Here is a 19,268-nt window from a genome sequence, read left to right on the forward strand (position 1 = left end):
CTTGATGATCTGAAGCCTCAAGATGCATCGTGTATGTCAAGAGCAAAGGTCTGTTCAGGCAGAGCAGAGTTAGAGCCTGAGTCTGAGCAGCTGTGTGGCCACTGCTTCTGTGAGGTTTCTCACCCAGCTACATGCGGGTGAGTACCAGAGTACATGAGGGTGCGGGTGGGGGCTCTGTGGATTAAAACCCACCTTAGACCTCCATGACCTGCAGAGTCGTTGAGCCTATTAGCTAAGTTTGCGACCTGTTTTCTGTCAGGACAAATAGCTGTCAAGTGGCTGCTAGATGCTCTCACTGTTGCTCAAGCCTGGGCAAGCGCCACGGGGAACACAAAGATCTCTGCAGGGCCAGCGAGAGGGCTCAGTTGGTGAAGACGCTTGCTGCCAAGCCTGATGACCTGAGTTCAGTCCCTGAGACCCACACGGTAGAGAGAGAACAACTTGTTCAGGTTGTCCTATGTGTGCACATGTACACAGAGTAAGTAAATCAATTCTTGAAAACTAATTCAGAAATATCCTCCAGTGGCTATGAAGGGAAAGTACAGCGACAGGCAGTCCCAGGTACCATCAGCCCGGGAGTCAGTGCTGTAGGGATTCAGAGCAGAGAAAGAGAACCATGGCGTTGTTTCATGGCACAGGTATGAAGCTTCAGGGAATGCATGGGGCAGTCAGGGATGATCAGAACTATGGAGGACACGCTGCAAACCTTAGGCATCGAAGCAAAGTGATGTTGCATGTGCGTGCACATGTGTGTGCGTTGGGACACTGAGGTTGTGGCAGGTGTCATTTCCTGTCTTTTATTAAAGCACCCTAAGTTCTAACATGGGGCAGGCCTCTTGGGATAGGCCTTAAGATGGATAGGAATACACACATGTACACATACACATGCACACACATACATAAGTGCACACACACCACATTCATACACATGTACCATACACACACATGCACACACACCATATGTGCACACACTACACATGCACACACATGCACACACACCACATTCATACACATGTACCATACACACACATGCACACACACCACGTGTGCACACACACTACACATGCACACACATGCACACACACCACATTCATACACATGTACCATACACACACATGCACACANATGCACACACACCACGTGTGCACACACACTACACATGCACACACATGCACACACACCACATTCATACACATGTACCATACACACACATGCACACACACCATATGTGCACACACTACACATGAACACACATGCACACACACCACATTCATACACATGTACCATACACACACATATGCACACACACCACGTGTGCACACACACTACACATGCACACACATGCACACACACCACATTCATACACATGCACCATACACACACATGCACACACACCACATTCATACACATGTACCATATACACACACATGCACACACACCACGTGTGCACACACACTACACATGCACACACATGCACACACATGCACACACATGCACACACATGCACACACACCACATTCATACACATGTACCATATACACACACATGCACACACACCACGTGTGCACACACACTACACATGCACACATACACAAAATAAACACTATTGAAAAAGTGAAGCAGGTACTGGAGAGGGGGCGAGTGTGAATTTTAAGTAGGTCCATAACAGGGTGTCAGCAGTGCTGGGAAAACTGTCGAACATAGAGGAGTCTCAGCTAAAGATTCTTGACCACGGCACAGAAAAGGATTTCTACACAAGCCACAGTGAAACAAAATTGGTGAGTGTCTTTAAAGTATGTGACAGAGTCACAACAGGGAAAGGACATAGAAGACTCTGAAAGTCTTCTCCAGTGCAGAGTGAGTCTGTTTTTCTGAGTTTCTGTGCTCATGAGGCGTAATTTACAACAGGGCTTAAAGTTGAAGCTTAAAATTAAGCAAAACTTGTTAGCTCTCCGAGAGATTGCTTGTTTCATCAGTAAAGTGCTTGCGAATGGCTGTGACAGTTAAGAAAAAAATGAGCCCAGGTTAAAAGGTCTGGGTATCATGGCGCCTACTCGTGATTCCTTTCTCAGGAGGTCTGCCTTCACAGACATCAGGGGGAGGGAGCCCCACGTGGCTGGAGCAGACACCAGCAGGACAGCAATGCAAGCTTGGAGGAGCTCACAGGGAGGAGAGCTTTGGGGTTTGAACAAGGAGACCTCTGGGGGTTGGTAGAGGAAGGTGTAATTCAACTCGGGCTTTTGTTTTTAATTTATTCATGTATTTATATCCCATGTGCCACCCCTCCCTGTCCTTACATCACAGGGGACCTCCCCTCTCCCCCTCTCCTTCACCTGTGACCCTTACTCCTGAAGACTGTTTCAGGAGCACTGGAGGGCAAAGGTGAAGCAGGTCACCCAGTGAGAGAAGGCAGTGGCTTGCTGAGTGTGGGGACATGCTCAGGTTCTGGACACCTTCGAAATGTCAGCTGAGGTCCGTGTGGATGCTGGGTGTGGGAGGACTTGAACATGCTGCTGCAGAGGTTTGGGCTAGCACACAGTAAACCTTGGCTGGTCTCAGAAATCTGAACGTGGGCCTGGGTACCCCAAACTGCACTCTTTAGAGACTGGTCTTGACTACGTTAGACTGTGTCAGAGGTTTGGTTTTCCGTATTGTAGCCATGTAATGTGGGCATTACTTTGAGTATCCTAAAATAATCTTGTTTAAGTATTTTCATGTTAGTTCAGGCGCTAACTTTCTGTGCTGTGTTTAACCGCCGTGATTGTTCACCACGCCAGGTCCGCTCCATGGTGAGTGACTTCGCCGTGTTCCTCACCATCTTCACCATGGTGGTCCTTGACTTTCTGATTGGCGTCCCGTCACCAAAGCTTCAGGTTCCCAGTGTGTTCAAGGTGAGTGGACCTCGGTGCGCTTCATGCCCGAGGGTGCACTGATCTCAAGTTGCTCCGGAGGCTCAGAAGGAAAGGGTAACATTTGTTGCCATGAAGAGTTTTCTGCTAAGCTTTAGGAGAACAGAAAGTGCCTACTGACGTACAGATGCGGTGGCGTGGAGAGGCGGTCCGTGGAGGGAGTCTGGCTGACTGGCAAGCCGTAGAAATGATCTCAGACCTCGGAAGGTCGGGTTTGGAGTCTAGGGCTTCTCCTGAACCATCAGGAGATTTCTTCAGCACTATTTTGTCAAATTCTTGATAATCCATTGTAGTTACAAATCTTACATACAAACTGAAATACCGTCCAATCACTGGGGTCCCAAATCTAACTCAGTGCAAGAGTTACAAGTGGATGGGATTGGAAAGCTGAGTCCAGCTCCACAGACCCTCACTGGGTGGAGAGGACGGGGAGCCCAGACATGCTCAGCCACCTCAGAAGACTCTGGAATGGGACGGTGTGCTGACATTTTTGACAGTTTTGGAGGTTTTTTTTTTTTTTTTTTCAAGACAGGGTTTCTCTGTGTAGCCCTGGCTGTCCTGGAATACACTCTGTAGCCTAGGCTGGCCTCGAACTCGTGATCCTCCTGCCTCTGCCTCCTTCACCAAATCCTACCGGCATGGTTTCTTTAAAAACCACAGAAACAATGATAAGAATGTGCTTGTGGGGGCTGTGGCTGCTGCAGCAGCCAACATGATTTACCTCGTACTCTGGCTGAAGCGCGGTTTTGTCAGCTGCATAACAGTTTGTGCTGTTATGTGATGTTTTAATTCTGAGAACTTCTCAAATCGTACATAATTTCGAGGGCCCCGAGAGGCCAGTGGGTGGTTGTTGGTCGTTTAGGGAGGTTGCTGAGGTTTGTTAGTAGCCGTGGTCAAACAAGAAACAAAACGAAAGGAATGAGGCCCAGGGCCTCCCCCCCCCCCCGCCGCCTTGCTCCCCTTTGTCCTTGCTCCTCTCCTATCTAGTGTTAGAGGGTGAAACTGGGGCGACAAAGGGTGGGAAAAGGAAGAACCCACAAAGCAACAAGGACCAGCTGCAGGAAGAGCTCAGGATGGCAGGAAGACAGATTGGTAGAGGCTTCTTTCATGCTCCATGGTGCGAGCCTTTAGACCCAACAACACACAGGAGGCAGAGGCAGGCAGATCTTGGTGAATCTGATGCCAGCCTGGTCTATGTGGCAGGTTCCTGGCCAGCCACGGCTACTCCATGGTGAGGTATTTTGCTATCTTTTTCACTATCTTCACAATGATTACATGGACAGACTATTGGTATTATTTTTTTCTATTTTGTCTGTTTAATTCTGTTAAACTTATTAAAATGCAGAATAGGCTAAACACCCTGCATCTATATAACACAGCTCAGAGCCCCGTGTCTTAGCCCTGTGTGAATAAAAAGCATTCAGCTCTCTCCCTCGCTGACTGCAGGACAAAGGGTTTTCTGTATAAAAATAGGTGATTTGGAGCATCCAGTCCTTGGGAAAGTTGTGTGATACGCGAGCTTAAGATGTGAGTTGATTTCTGGAACCTCTGGGAGGCAGGGAGAGGCAAGCCTGAGAAACAGCAGCTTAGGAAACCTGTGGCTTCTGAAGCAGAGGACGCTGCCTCCTATCTTTCTCCTGAAGCAGCCAGTTTGCCGTTCCCTCAGCCGGTCTGAAAGCAGGAGTGCCCCCCTCTCCATAGCCACGGGTGGGCAGCTCCATGACCCTTCAGGCCCTCCACAGTAGGAAGGAAATGTTGTATTTGCGTGCACCCCATCTGCAAGCTCCTCTATGCTTTAAACCATGTCTTGACTGCCTCTAATACCGACAGCAGTGTAAATGGTGTCATACTCTGTAGTGTTTGGAGAACAGTGACAACATCTGTATGTGCCTAATAGAGGCGTCTCCCCCAGGACCTTTAGTCTGCAGTTTGTGGACTTGGCTATGACTACTTATAATATTGTTAATACTTTAGTACATTTTGTGTTGGTCTGAGAATGTTAACTACTACCTAGAATGCTCATAGTTCAGAAACATAAGTTCTAAAGTTTTAAAAATGATTTTAACCTGTTCAGAATCCAGGACTTGGCAGGATTTTTGAGTTTTTGAACCCAAGTATTGTAACCCATATATCAACAAGATAGAACAGTCTCTCCCATATTTGCTGAGTTTTGGGTCATTCTGGGTGGTAGATGTTCACCTTCAGCACCAGGTGTTTTTTTCTAGAGCGCACTAGGGGCGGGGTCAGGAGTTGAAGCAAATGGCCTATAAAGTCACTGAGGAAAGAGGGTCCCAGATCAGACAGGTCCCTAAGCTTTGGGCCTCCTAAAGCCTCCAGTTCCTGGGCCCCTGTTTCACCACTGATGAGAGTGGCTCATGGGATAGTCTACTCTCAGCCCAAGAAATCTGAGCCTGTTTGCCTTTCCTCTGTACGTCAGAGACAGACTGCATGGCTTTCTGTGAGGAGTGGCAAGGGTTATCCGTATTATTTAGTCTTTGGAAGGCAGTTTTTAAACAACAGATAAGTTGCTAATTATGCTTTACTTGTCCCGAGGCTGAGATAAAGTTGCTTTCTCTGTGCTCAGAGAATAAATGGAAGACAGTGTAGAATTGATGCGTATTCCACAAGAAGCTCAGTGAGGATTCACTGCCAAGGGGGATCTGGAAAAAAGGTCGGAGATTTCCTTAGGGGCCATTATAGTTCATGCTTTGTTTTTCTAAAGCCTTCAAAAGGGAAAGTGGAATAGTGTTCAGTGTGGTTTGCTTTGTGCTCGGCTTCAGAGTTACGATACAGAAACCACGCTTGTTTTCTCTCCTAGCCAACAAGGGACGATCGAGGATGGTTTATTAATCCCATTGGCCCCAATCCCTGGTGGACCGTGATAGCCGCAATTATCCCAGCTCTCCTGTGCACTATCCTGATATTCATGGACCAGCAGATCACCGCTGTCATCATTAACAGGAAGGAACACAAGCTCAAGGTGACCAGGGGCTCTGACCTGGGAGGCTGAGATCGCAGTCGGTTAATGTTTTATATTAGGATAAGCCCATCTGTACCAGGAGCTAGAGAGAAGAATAAAGTCTCAGAAGGGCTTTTCATTGCTTGCCCATTAACAGGAAAGGTTGGTTGGAGGTGAGACTGGAGTGGAGCGTGACACTAAGATGTGGGAGGAGCTTGCACTCCTGTCACTCTCCTGGCAAGCTGTGCCGCGGTGGGTGGGCAGCGGCCCTGCTGATCCCTAAATAGCTGCGATTCTGAATCAACAACTATACAGCTTTTCCTCCCAAGGTCTGGCGTAGGGCTGTGAGCCTGCTTCCCAGAGGCAGGAATTCTTCCTCTAGGTTTATCCTGACACTTCAGAATGGACTCTGAGCTTACGGCTTACTCAGACTGTTAGTGAGGTGCCGCGAGCCTTCATCTCCAAGGCAAGGATGAGCGGTGGTGTTCAGGAACACAACAGAAACATTCCTCTGTGCTATCTAGAATGGCCAAGGTGTGTTTCCCTTCTGGTTTTCTTCCAGAGAAGGCTGATTTGGGAGTGTGTGAGATTCACGCAGAGTAAGCTAAGGGCAAATGGAAAAAGACTGGATATTGGCATATATAGGACAACTAAAGTTTCTGTTTTTCCTCTGTTCCCTCCCCCTGGGAGGGTTGTAAGAATTCTCTGGACACCCTCCTCCTCATGCCCCCACTAGCTGTGAGCCTGAAGCCTCTCGCTTAGTGTTATATGGCCTACTTCCGCCAGCTCACTGAGGGTGACTCTTTTCCCACAGAAAGGCTGTGGCTACCACCTGGACCTGCTCATGGTGGCCGTCATGCTGGGAGTTTGCTCCATCATGGGCCTGCCTTGGTTTGTGGCCGCGACCGTCCTGTCCATTACCCATGTGAACAGCCTCAAGCTGGAATCCGAATGCTCTGCCCCTGGGGAGCAGCCCAAGTTCTTGGGCATCCGAGAACAGAGAGTCACAGGGCTCATGATCTTCGTGCTGATGGGCTGCTCAGTCTTCATGACAGCTGTCTTAAAGGTATTCCTTCATTGGTATGCCAAGCAAACATGGGGGGGGGGAGTGTTGTCTCTGCCAGGAATGCAGTGGTTCCAGTATATATACACACACAGATGCATGCCCTGGAAGAAGTTATTCTTGTGGACAGTTAAATGTGCTTAAGAAAAGGAACATGGTAGAGATAGAATAGAACACGTGATCCGAAGGACTGCCTGGCCTGTGGCCTTGCTGTTTTCCTTTCTGTCTCTAGCTCCTTTATGCTGGGGATCCACCAGGGCCTTCGACTTGTAAAGCAGGCAGTGCCAGGCTGAGCTCTGCCCCAGCCCTTCTTTCCCAGGGGTTTTGTTTTTGAGATGTCTTACTCGGTTCTGGCTGGCTTTGAACCTTTGCCAACCATACTGCCTCTACATCTTGATTGCTAGGATCATAAATAGTGTTCTGGTTTGGGTTTGGTTGTGCGATAAAGACCATGACCAAAAGGAGCCTGGGGAGGAAAGGGTTACTTCACCGTGTAATTTCAGGGAACAACAAACAGTCCATCCTGAAGGAAAGTCAGGGCAGGGCCTCAGCAGGGCCTCGGGCACCTGCTCAGCTAACTTTGTTATGCAAGGCAGGCCCACCTGCCTGTGGAGGGTGCTGCCCTGGGAGCTGGGTGCTCCCACGTTGATCAGGACAGTGCTCCACAGACAGTTCTTCACTGAAGTGTCCTCTTTCCAGGCGACTCCCAAGTTGGGTCACATTGATAACAAAGACTCAACTGTACACTTACTGCCCAACAGTGCTGCAAACCCGTCACCAAACAGAAATGTCACTCTAGGGTCAGGGAGCAAAGTCCAGTGTGGCCTTTCAAACTCTGAGAGGAAGTGTGCTGTCCTTAGTCCCAGAATGAAAGCAGACTGAGAGGCTGGGCTCTTGGGACGCGGTGGGGCAGCACCAGGCTCTGGGTTGGGCCCTCAAAATTGTAGCAGCCTGGCAGTTGGCCCATGTGGATGGAGGTAGGGAGATGGGAAGTTTAAGGACATTGCTGGACCTTGTGTACACGATGAGTTCGAGGCCAGCCTGGAGAACAACAGAAACTGAGCTCAGCCTTGAGCTGTGACTCTCGCCCCCCACCCCTAGTCTTGAGCTGTGACTCTCGCCTCCCACCTCCACTCCCCAGCTGTGGAGGCCTGTTTCTCCAGCTCACAACTTAAGTTGAACAGATGTGACAGAAAAGCCCTGTTCACATGCCGTGTGGACGCTTTAAACAGCACAGTGTACAACATGTTCTCAACCCGTTTCCTCTCCTCTGCCCTCAAGTCTTAGGTCAGAAGGCATGAATTTATTTTTAGTCTGTGTCAAAATACACAAAGTTCCTGGGGATGTGATGGCTATAGAAAGATTTAAATTACATCTGTGACGTCTGTGTGCATGTGTGTGTGCCCGTGACCATGAGCATGTGCACATGACTAGGAATGTGACCACAAGTGCATGCATGTGTATGCGTGTGCGTGTCCCCGTTGTCTACTAATAACCTAGGGAGGAGACATGAGGCCTATGACTTACCTTATAGGTAATAACTCCATTTCAGAACAAAATGGTTTTGACGTTACCAGCGCGTGCTTTCTTTCCACACAGCTGAAGGAGAGGCAGCAGAAACAAAAACAATGTTTATGAGACTCTCCGTGGCTTTGTTTCATTTTTGGAATTTAAAATTTATATAGATGGTACATGGTGGTGTTCACCTTTGTCCCAGCACTTGGGTGGCAGAGACGGGCAGGTGTCCGTGAGTTCGAGACAAGCCTGGTCTATATCGAGTTCTAAGCAAAAACCCGAGTCGTTATTGCTGCCCTTCAGTGCTGCCAGGATGCCACAGCTCTTGCCTTGTGCCTTTCTCTGCAGTTTATCCCGATGCCAGTGCTCTACGGAGTTTTCCTCTACATGGGAGTCTCTTCGCTACAAGGAATCCAGGTATTGTGTGGCTCAGCGGCAGCCATGTCTCTTACTCTTGTGTTCACTTGTCCTGACCAGAGAGGCACAGTGCCCCAAGGGAGACCCAGCCAGTTCCTGAGAAATTAGTTCCCCTTCTTGCCATTTGGCCAAGGAATGTCTTCAGATATGAGGTACAAAATATGGTCATGTTGAAACAGGAGCATTGGCTCCCAGAATGGCTTGGCCCGGTGTCATAGCACAATCACTTTTAATCAGTGGGTTTTTCGGTATTAAACTAGGGATGCTTTGCCAGATTCCTGTAGACCTGAACCTGAAACATCAGTCAGTAACCAAAGCAGTAAACTGGGGCATCGCGATGCCTCTGCAGGGAAGGAGCTTACTCCCAAGCCCGACGACCTGAGTTCCATCCTTGGGGACCTGTGGTGGAAGAGAACCAGCTGGAACAAGTAGTCCTCCGACCTCCACATGCATGCCATGGCGTGGTGGTGCTGGGGTGTGTGGGTGGGTGGGTGCGTGCGTGCGTGTGATGTGTGTGTGTGATGTGTGAGATGTGTGATATGTGTGTGTGATGTGTGAGATGGGTGTGTGTGTGTGAGATGTGTGATGTGTGATGTGTGTGATGTGTGAGATGGGTGTGTGTGAGTGAGATGTGTGATGTGTGTGTGTGTGTGTGTGTGTGTGTGCGTGCGTGTGATGTGTGTGCGCGTGTGTGCGTGCGTGCGTGTGTGAGATGTGTGATGTGTGTGTGTGTGATGTGTGAGATGTGTGATGTGTGTGTGTGTGTGATGTGTGATGTGTGTGTGTGTGATGTGTGATGTGTGTGTGTGTGTGAGATGTGTGATGTGTGTGTGTGATGTGTGATGTGTGTGTGTGTGATATGTGAGATGGGTGTGTGTGTGAAATGTGTGATGTGTGTGTGTGTGATGTGTGTGTGAGTGAGATGTGTGATGTGTGTGTGTGTGCGTGCGTGTGATGTGTGTGCGCGTGTGTGCGTGCGTGCGTGTGTGTGAGATGTGTGATGTGTGTATGATGTGTGTGTGTGTGATGTGTGTGCGTGTGTGTGTGTGTGATGTGTGTGCGTGTGTGTGATGTGTGTGTGTGTGATGTGTGTGCATGTGTGTGTGTGTGTGTGTGTGTGTGTGAGATGGGTGTGGGAGCCATGTGAGCTTCAGCATGCATGTTGTGGTCAAAGGACAACTTTGTGGGCCCCAGGATTTGAACTCGGATCATCAGGTTTGTGCCTCAGCAAGCTTCTATTCCTGAGCCATATTGCTGGCTCCAGCCTGTCATAAGCCCTCTATCCAGAATTTTGAGAAGTCTCATTTGACCGTGTCGATATACTTCTCCATCACATACTTCAGAGAACAAGCAAGAGAGTTGGGGCTTTGGGACCTGGGGATTTGGGGGGAAGGGATTTGTTGAAACAGTGTCTTCTTCTGTAGCTTAGTTTGGGTTGGAAGTCACAGTGTAGCCCAGGCTGTCCTTGCCTTAGCCTATCTGTAACTACTGTATGTGTGACCACCGCTGGATGGAAGCGGTTTTGATAGTAAGTACAAAGATGCAGTTGGCTTGGGGTCACTTCCCTGGGAGCTTGCTCTCTGAAGCTGCAGTGCAGGAGAGGAGAAAGCAGCCTGTGCGTAGAGTTATCAAAGGTGGTTTCACCAAGTCACGTGACTTCCACTAACTGACCTGACCAAACTGCCCGTTGTCTCGCAACTCGGTTCCCATTTCTCTCCAGTAGAACAGTATTGGCTACTGTTGAGCAGTCGGTAAACTGCTATGTCTGGGCTTGAAGGAGGCTTCCGGCCCGAGACCACCCAGACACCAATGCTAGTCCTTCCTTCCAGTTCTTCGACCGTCTGAAGCTTTTCGGGATGCCTGCAAAACACCAGCCAGACTTCATCTACCTGCGGCACGTGCCGCTTCGTAAGGTGCACCTGTTCACGCTAGTGCAGCTCACCTGCCTCGTCCTGCTCTGGGTCATCAAGGCGTCGCCGGCCGCCATTGTTTTCCCAATGATGGTAAGGTCAGGCTCCCCGGTCCCCCACCACGCACACCTCTGCCTCTCGAGTGCTGAGATTAAAGGTGTGCAGCCAGGCTGCTAAGTGTGGCTCATATTATTAAAGATTACTAATGCAGTTCTTGAGGATGTGGTAAACTATTACAGCACAGATTTTTCCTGTGTCCACCACTTTTAAGGATGGGTCACTGGGATCAGCACATGGCTGTGGGATCCCCAGCAGCATCCATTTCTAGACCTTTATCCTGCAGAACAAACTCCAGACCCAGTGAACTGCCCCTTGTCCTTCTCCCTCCCTGCAAGCACGTCGTTGTCTCTGTGGCTCCCGTTATCCTGGGTGCATCACATGGCACCGGGTTATTCCCGTTGCCCACATTGTCTCGTGTGTCAGATTTTCCTTAAGTTTGAAAAATGGATATTCTGCTCATTTACGCTATTGATTAAATGTCAGTTCCTGGGGACCTGACCCCATCTCTGACCTCCATAGGCCCCAGGCATACACATAGCACATACGCAGACATACATATGAAATAAAACATATTTTTAAAAGTATATGGAAACAGAAAAATGAATAAAATAATGTGATGCATGAATAACGTAAAAAGCCTCAGGGCTGGGTGTCGAGTGCTAATGACGCGCAGTAAGCGGCTACCGTTGGGATCCTCACGAGCCCGGTTTTGCTTGGCTGTCCCAAGCTGCCCAGAGAATCATTTTGCTTTCGTTCTGTGGGGGAGGCTCAGTCTCCAGCCTGCTTCCTTCTCCTCAGGTGCTGGCCTTGGTCTTCGTCAGGAAAGTCATGGACCTGTGCTTCTCCAAGCGTGAACTAAGCTGGCTGGACGACCTCATGCCTGAGAGCAAAAAGAAGAAGCTGGATGACGCGAAGAAGAAGGAGGAGGAGGTAGAGGGAGGGCAGGCTGGGTGGGGCGGGGGCAGGCGTGTCTGGGATCCCAAGGGTCGCACTGAGGGCTTCTTTCCTCCGAGAAAATCCGACTTGTCGAGAGTATAAAATCCATCATTTCTGAGAGGGTTGGTTGTGCACCTGTTGCGAATGGTGCTGTGGCTGGCTTTGTGCAAACACAGCTTGCACAGGACTTTCTGTCCTTCACCGCCCTCGGCAGTTGGCCTGGAACCTATGGCCTGAGTGTGCACAGAAAGGCCACGCAGCAAGATGAAAACCCCAGGCCAAGAAGAAAGGGCTGGGAGTGTCCCGAGGCAGCTGCTGCCTGAAGAGCGGCCTTCCAGCTCTATCAGTATCAGTACCCAGCGGGGTTTATGTCAGCTTGATAAAATCTAGAGTCATCAGTGAGAAATAAGCCTCAGTTGAGGAAATGCCTCTAAGAGATCTAGCTATAGGGCGGTTTCTCAATTGTGGAAGGGGACCCAGCCCATTGTGGGTGGTGCCTTCCCTGGGCTGCTGGTACTGGGTTCTATGAGCAAGCCATGGGGAGCAAGGCAGTAAGCAGCATCCCTCCATGGCCTCTGCATCAGCTCTGCCTCCAGGTTCCTGCCCAGTTTAAGCTCCTTCCTTGACTTCCTTCAGTGATGAACAGCAGTGTGGAAGTGTAAGCCAAATAAACCCTTTCCTCCCCAACTTGCTTTTTGTTCATGGTGTTTTATCGCCATGATAGTCTGTCCCTCTCTCTCTCTCTCTCTCTCTCTCACACACACACACACACACACACACACACACAGACATACACAGACACACACACATACAGACACACACACAGGGCCTCCTCCCCGTCAGGTAGTCCTAATGTTCTTTTTTGGCAACACTGGCATGTTCTTGTGCCCCGTGTTCCTGTACCTGGTCGTTGGCTCTAAGGACGCCCTCACATTTGGGTTCTTGCTGTTTCTCAGTGCTGTTCCATTCTGTTATTTGAGGCCTTGAGCCCACGGAAGGGACCTAATTATATGAGTGGGAATGAAAACTGCCTGACACCTTGGTGGTAAAAACTAGGCGGGAAAACTCTTGGTTTACTTGGTAGAAGATACAGTTGTCAGCCAGAGTGCAGTAAAGAAACCACCAAAATGGCCACTCTGAAGAGGCCAGAGCCGAGAGGAAAGGCAGCATCCTGGACATGGCCAGGGCTGTCTGTGAGGGAAGCGACGGGAATGGGGACGGGGTCAGGGAAACCTTGCTGTAACACTGAGCAGGTGCTTGTGGGGAGGAAAGCCTGGGCGCTAGCATCCACAGGTGTACCCACTAGAAACGGCCTTCTCCGGGCTGAGGTGTTCCTGGAAACGCTGTCTGGGCTTTTAGCAATCCTTGTATATATAGTCCAGCTTGAGCTTGTTTCTAGACACATGCTCTGTCCTTTGGAATTTGGGGAGTAGGAGTTTCCTTTGAACCTGATGATGCTTCCCCCTTCTTCCAGGAGGCTGAGAAGATGTTGGACATTGGGGGTGACAAGTTTCCCCTGGAAAGCAGGAAGCTGCTAAGTAGTCCTGGCAAGAGCAGCAGCTTCAGGTAAAGCGCCAGGTACCAGCCAGCTTGTGCCAGGGTTCCTGTGAGACACTGCTCTGCGGAGCGGTGCAGCCGGCCCCACCGCCATCCATCCATTCCACTGTGTAGGAACGAACGCCTGTGGTGTGCCCTGCTCTGTGAGCCTGGACCCATGTCAGGGTATACTGGAGGGGGTGCCTTTGTCCCCGTCCACTTCCTCCTGTTGCAGTTAGCTGATGCGCCAGGGTCACAGCACTGCTAACACACGGCCAGGCTCCAGGTGGGATCTCTCCACCTCTCCACCCCAAGTTGTTGTTTTCCACTTTACTAAGTCCAAGAGTGTGAGAAGTGTATTTCCAGTAGTTTTCAGCCTGGTGGGCTTGGGATGCCTGGACCCAGGCCTGCCTCTGGGGACAGGCAGGAGGTCTCTCCTGTGTGGGTTACAGCATTCTAATTCAGGGAGCCAAGGAGAGGCTGACCTCGAAGCCCAGGCAGTGCTCGTTCTTTACCAAGGCTGTTGCTCACCACAAAGCACAGGGCCTGAGAGCCCTGTGTGTGGTTCAGCCCTGCCCTCGGTGTTTGCTGGGAGGCTGCACACCCAGGCTGAAGAAGCCCAGAGGTGAGGAGAGCTAAAGAGTGGAGCCTAGCGGGTCCCTAGCGGGTCCCGGGGACTTAGCTGATGAGTTATGGGACTCAGTGTAGTTTACACCATGATAAATCAGGCAGTCTTCTCCGTGGTCTCTGAGGAGGTCTGTGGGCTGTGAGGAAGTCTCTGGCAGTGAAGCAGGATCAGCTCCTTTTCCTGTGGGTGCAGGAGTCTCTCTGCATTTCAGGAGACTGTGGGGCCCATAGGTGGCTCTGGTGTTTTCTGGGACCAAGGATCCTGGTTGGAGTCCCGACACTGCCGCTGTTTGAGTCTTGATGGGCACTCAGCCCTGAAGACTTCAGGCTTAGCACCTTCAAAATGAGGATTATGAGCGATCTCTTTTGCTATGAGTGCTAAGCTAATAGACCATGAAATTCTTGTGTAAACTATAAATGGGAGAGATTCAGTTATATAAACGTGAATGTAAAAGAGTGCCCGCCACATAGCAGCACTGGTGCCGGCATCCCTGGGAAGCTCGCCATGACCTGGGGCATCGGCCAGCTTACAGCCTTAGTGCCGCTCAAAGGCTGCCTTGCCTCTTCAGAGCTGGACCCCTCCGTCCTCTGGCCTCTCTCCCTTCTGGTAGGGTGGTGTCAGGGCTGTGCCCCTCCCTTCTGTGTTTGAAGTTTATTGCCTGAGCTTTGATTTCAGATGTGACCCTTCTGAGATTAATATATCAGATGAAATGCCTAAAACCACGGTCTGGAAGGCTCTCAGCATAAATTCTGGAAATACAAAAGAAAAAAGGTAAGGAGAACTCTTGTTTGTCTTTCATTTTCTTCTGTCTTTTGGAAATTGGCAATACTGTTGACGGTAAAATGTATGTTGCTTGTAGAATTGAATTTGTCTAGTAAATAACAGAACTGTTGCTAACCTTACAGTAAGACAAATAAAAATAAAAAGTTTCCAGATATTTGGAGACAGGCTGTTCTGAGCTGTCCCTTCACTCCGGTCCCAAGGGCAGGCTATAATTATTTTGGAATGTGAATTTGCTTTATCGTTTAGTTCCTTTAATCCACTTGGAGGATCTTTCTCATTTCAGAATTTTTGTCTCTGGTTACTGCAACAACAAACTGGAAAGCTGCTAAAAACCTGGATCAATACTGTTAACACTAATAAACAATATGATAGTATTGGCCCAGACCTTAACCTACTTAGCTTAGATTCTGAAAAGAGAATTTTGTTAAACATGACAGTTTTCTTATTCTGCAAAGAAATGTCTCTATATAATAACAGCATAGATCAGGTTTTTTTTTATTTTTAATATTTTTATTACACATAGATCAGTTATAATCAGATTATTAAAGAAAATTGGAGGTGGCTTTGCCTACATTAAAGGAATGCAGTGCATAAGTTACTGGTTTTGGCCCAAACACTACATACATTTAAATCATCAGAGAAATGAAGGCAAAACCCCAATGTCTTGATACTGATAAGAGTTTTTGTTAAAAATCAGGCAAGCCAGGAACCAGGAAAGCTGGCCCGCCCTGCTTTTATCTCCGCACATAACCAGGCAGGCTGCTGCTCCTGGTGTTCAGCTCAGCTGCAGAATGGGGGTACTAGCGAGGTTGTTCCAGGAGCAGAGAGCTCCTCGGAGTCGTGCCCACCAGCACATGGTGTGGCAGCTTCTTCACTGAATGGGTTAAAATAGATCTGAGCTGAACATGAGTGAACACAGAATCTTGCTTCCCCCAGAGGAAAATCCAGGCAGCTGTGGGGATGTATAACACATGTGGTTATTTTTAGTTGAGAACTAGTCTACTTGTAAATGAACTTAAAATACAGTCAGATCCAAGTAGCATCTTCGGAGTGCTGAGAGAGGGAGCGTGCACTTTGTCTCACTGTGACGTTGTTTCTCAGCCCCTTCAACTGAGAGTCTCTGCTGAGTGGAAGATTTGGGCCATGAGGTGCCTCGGAGAAGTTCTGGGTTTTAACAAAATGGCGAGTCTCTCCGGGAAGAAGCCGAGCTGAGTCTGGCCCCGTTCTTGGTCATCTCAAAGCCATGCCACATGGAAGCATTCAGTCACTCCCGGTGTGCGTTTGGAGGACATCCAGCTACCCACATACCAGCAGCCAGGCGCCAGTCGGGTCATGGTGGGGCCGCCTCCCGCTGCCTCCTTTCCTCTTCCTTTTCTCTCTCTTCAGAGCTGCCATCATTAAAGAGCCAGCTTCCATTTTCAGACATTTTCTCTGATACTCTGCTGGCCTGGTGAGCCACATGAGTCCATTCTGTCACAGAGGATTCCCTCGTGAGGTCCCTCTTCCGAACAATAGCCTGGGGTAGTGGCAGAGGCAGGACAAGGGCAGGCTCTCGAGCAGCCTGTGCCTTGGTTTCCTTTCTGCTTAGGAAGGGGATGTTGGACAGGCAGACACAGTAGCAGGTCTGCTCCCTGAGCTCCACCATCCAGGCATCAAGAGCAACCACCACAGTGAGCTGCCTCTGGCCTGCGGTCATCTGTATCACCTCCAGAATCAGTGGGCATAACGTTGTGAGTCCTTGGAAGGTGCGGGGACAGCATGAGAGCAGGAGTTTAGCTGATGTCAGGAAAGGCCTAGGGGAAGCCAGCAGCGATCAGAGTGTGAGCATCTTTCCCTGGAACGAGAGAGAGAGGAGCCTAACTTGCTATGGAAGCACTTAGGTTTCCAGGCCTGAAGATTTGTTCCAGGTCTGTTTTTTTAAGTCTAGGAAAGACTTGCTGACAGCTGTTTGTAGGAAGGAAGGTGGATCGGGGCTGCTGCGGCTGCTCTGTGTGAACTGTTTGACTTGACGCTGCTACCTCTCGTAGTGACATTGTTATTCCAACCTGGAGAGAGCCGAGTGCTCATGGATGTCCCTTAGCTGCCTTAGTGGAGAACACCATCATCATCCGCTCGGTGGACCAAACTGCCATCGCCATGTGGCTTCCTAATCATGGGTTTCTTTGGTTGACAGAAGTTCTGGCTCAGGTGTAAATGCCACACGAAGAAATGAACTGTAAGCGGTGACATCACTTTGGATACTTAGTTTAAAAGTATATGTATGATTTTCTATGTTCCAAAACTATCATGAGTTTTTGGCCCGAGCACTTGTAGATCTCCCCTTCCTTTGTGCCCAGACTGTGACTAGTGAGCTGGGACAGTCTCTGTCCAGAGACCACACACACACAGTGAGCTCTCCTCCTCTCCTGGCTGAAGAGGCGGCTACATCATTCGATCACAGTTTGCTCCCCCTCAGGCTCGCTGAAGCATCTAGACCTTCTCTGAAGGCCTTCGGTGTCGGGGGCCACCCCGTGTTGCCCGTTCCTCCCTACCTGTCAGGACCACTGCCATATTGATGCAAGATATTTGACAATTGGTACAGGACAGACACGAGCCACACAGAGCCGGTGTCTTCTGTAGAATAGTGGTAGACACTGCTGTTCAGGGCCTGTGGGATGAACATAACCCTGCTTCCGATCCCAGAATGGCCTCTGGAATGTGGGTTTCTGGTCTTTACTCATGGGAGATGTACGTTTCGTCTGAGCAGCCACTCTGGCTTGCTCTAAGGTAGCACATACTGAAACAGGTGGGTTTCCTAGAAATCAGTGGACATTCAAGTCTCTGTTAGCCAAACATCCCAAGCATGTCACTTGAGGACAGATTTAATAGACATAGCCTTGCCCACCTTGGATTAGGAGCCGGCCTAACTTCCTCTTCCCACACCATGATGCTTGTGCTGCCTCCTGTGAGCTATGCCCTGGGCTGGAGGGTAGAGGCTGCTCTCGCCCGCCCTGCGCAATGCAGTTGTGGAGCCTCATGCCCATGTTTGCACAGGTCATCTCTTCTATGACAAGGGTCGCTCTCAGACACGTCTTGAATGTGGCCAGCTAATGTCATGACATGCTGGTAATGTCAGCTGGTGGTGTGAGTGGAGTTGTGGGGCTGGGATTCAAGAACACGTTAATTGAAGCCTTGGCTCTGATGGAAAAGATGGAGGGTTCCTAAGTGGCCAGTTGCTTCCCGATGACCATCAGGGAAGGGTTGCTGTAGAGAAAGGTGAAGAGCTGGAGAGACGGAATGTGCAAGTGCCAAGTGTGTTTGGTTGCATAGCACACATGCAACTTGGGAAGCTTTGTCAGGAGGCTCCGGGCTTTCCCACTCCCATCCCCGTGCTGGGTCTCCTTAACCATGAAAGCCTGCCTTCCCGATAGAGGGGAAGTGAACCATCTCTCTCTAAAAGACAGTTGCGGTTTCTCATTGTCGGTGATGGAGCAGACTTTTAAATTACTCATAAATGTTGGATGAAAATGTGGTATTCACTAAGTTCCCAGCCTGCCCAGACTCTGCAGAGTCTGTGGTTTATGATCGTCCAGAAAAGGACAGTTCCTAACTCCACTTTTCCTCGACCTGCTCGGCTCTGCAGCCCTGCTCCTTAGTGGGGAGGCAGGGGTTCTCCTTGTATCCTGTGTAGTAGGTGCAGTGTCTGTCCTGCCTCTCCACTTGTAGTGAGCAGACATGTTTGTAGTGAGTGGCAGACACACTGTCTCCTGTGTGTCTCCCACCACTGGGCCGCTCGCTATTCCTGAAGATCTTTTGATGTAACTTAATTGTATGGGTGTTTTACCTACACACAGGCCTTTGCACCACATGTCCCCCGTGCTTCAGGAGATCAGAAGGAATCCGATCCTCCTGGAACTGGAGTTACAAATAGCTGTGTGCTTCCATGTGGATGCTGGGGATTTAATTGAACCTGGGTGTAGCTGGTCTTTGCCACTTTGTGAGTTATTTTCTCACCCTTTGCTCCCTCTCCCAGTTTCACTCCTTGACACTAGATGGGGGGTGGAGGGGGGAGGAGAGGGAGAGAGAGAGAGATCGCCATCGAGAGAGACACCCCTGTATCTAAATTCCTTTCTTCTTTGAACACTACTAAGAAACCACAACCAACCACACACAACTCCCAAACAACCAACAACCACCCCCCCTGCCTCCTGGGAGCCTCGCATTTATAGACCCTCTGAAAAGTTCTAGAATTCCAAAACTTGACATAATGTCAGAGACTGTCTGCAGCTGGCAAAACCACACTTCTGCTAGAGCACTAGGCAAATCATGTCAGCTGCTGCAGACACTCCAAAGCAGCCCCACATCCCCACACCTGGGGATTAAAATGATAACATATTCTTATATTTCTGTTTTTTATTTTTTTTTAATTTTTAATATTTTTTATTACATATTTTCCTCAATTACATTTCCAATGCTATCCCAAAAGTCCCCCATAGTGCCCCCCCACTTCCCTACCCACCCATTCCCATTCTTTTGGCCCTGGCATTCCCCTATATTGGGGCATATAAAGTTT

At 49.5% G+C, this 19,268-nt stretch overlaps 1 protein-coding gene across 1 annotated transcript in view; it reads left to right on the plus strand.

Moving 5' to 3' along the window:
• Slc4a8 (solute carrier family 4 member 8) overlaps positions 1–16,141 on the plus strand; it is a 54,182-nt gene extending 38,041 nt beyond the window's left edge. Inside the window, exons 17-25 of the mRNA XM_021182731.1 lie at positions 2,778–2,891; positions 5,728–5,889; positions 6,683–6,934; positions 8,795–8,863; positions 10,693–10,866; positions 11,632–11,763; positions 13,244–13,335; positions 14,609–14,704; positions 15,818–16,141. Coding sequence (XP_021038390.1) covers positions 2,778–2,891; positions 5,728–5,889; positions 6,683–6,934; positions 8,795–8,863; positions 10,693–10,866; positions 11,632–11,763; positions 13,244–13,335; positions 14,609–14,704; positions 15,818–15,830 — 1,104 coding nt within the window. The 3' untranslated portion in view covers positions 15,831–16,141. The remainder of the gene's footprint in view (positions 1–2,777; positions 2,892–5,727; positions 5,890–6,682; positions 6,935–8,794; positions 8,864–10,692; positions 10,867–11,631; positions 11,764–13,243; positions 13,336–14,608; positions 14,705–15,817) is intronic.
• The last annotated feature ends 3,127 nt before the right edge of the window (positions 16,142–19,268 follow it).

This window comes from Mus caroli, chromosome 15 (genome assembly GCF_900094665.2).
Source record: "Mus caroli chromosome 15, CAROLI_EIJ_v1.1, whole genome shotgun sequence".
Classification (NCBI taxonomy): domain Eukaryota; kingdom Metazoa; phylum Chordata; class Mammalia; order Rodentia; family Muridae; genus Mus; species Mus caroli.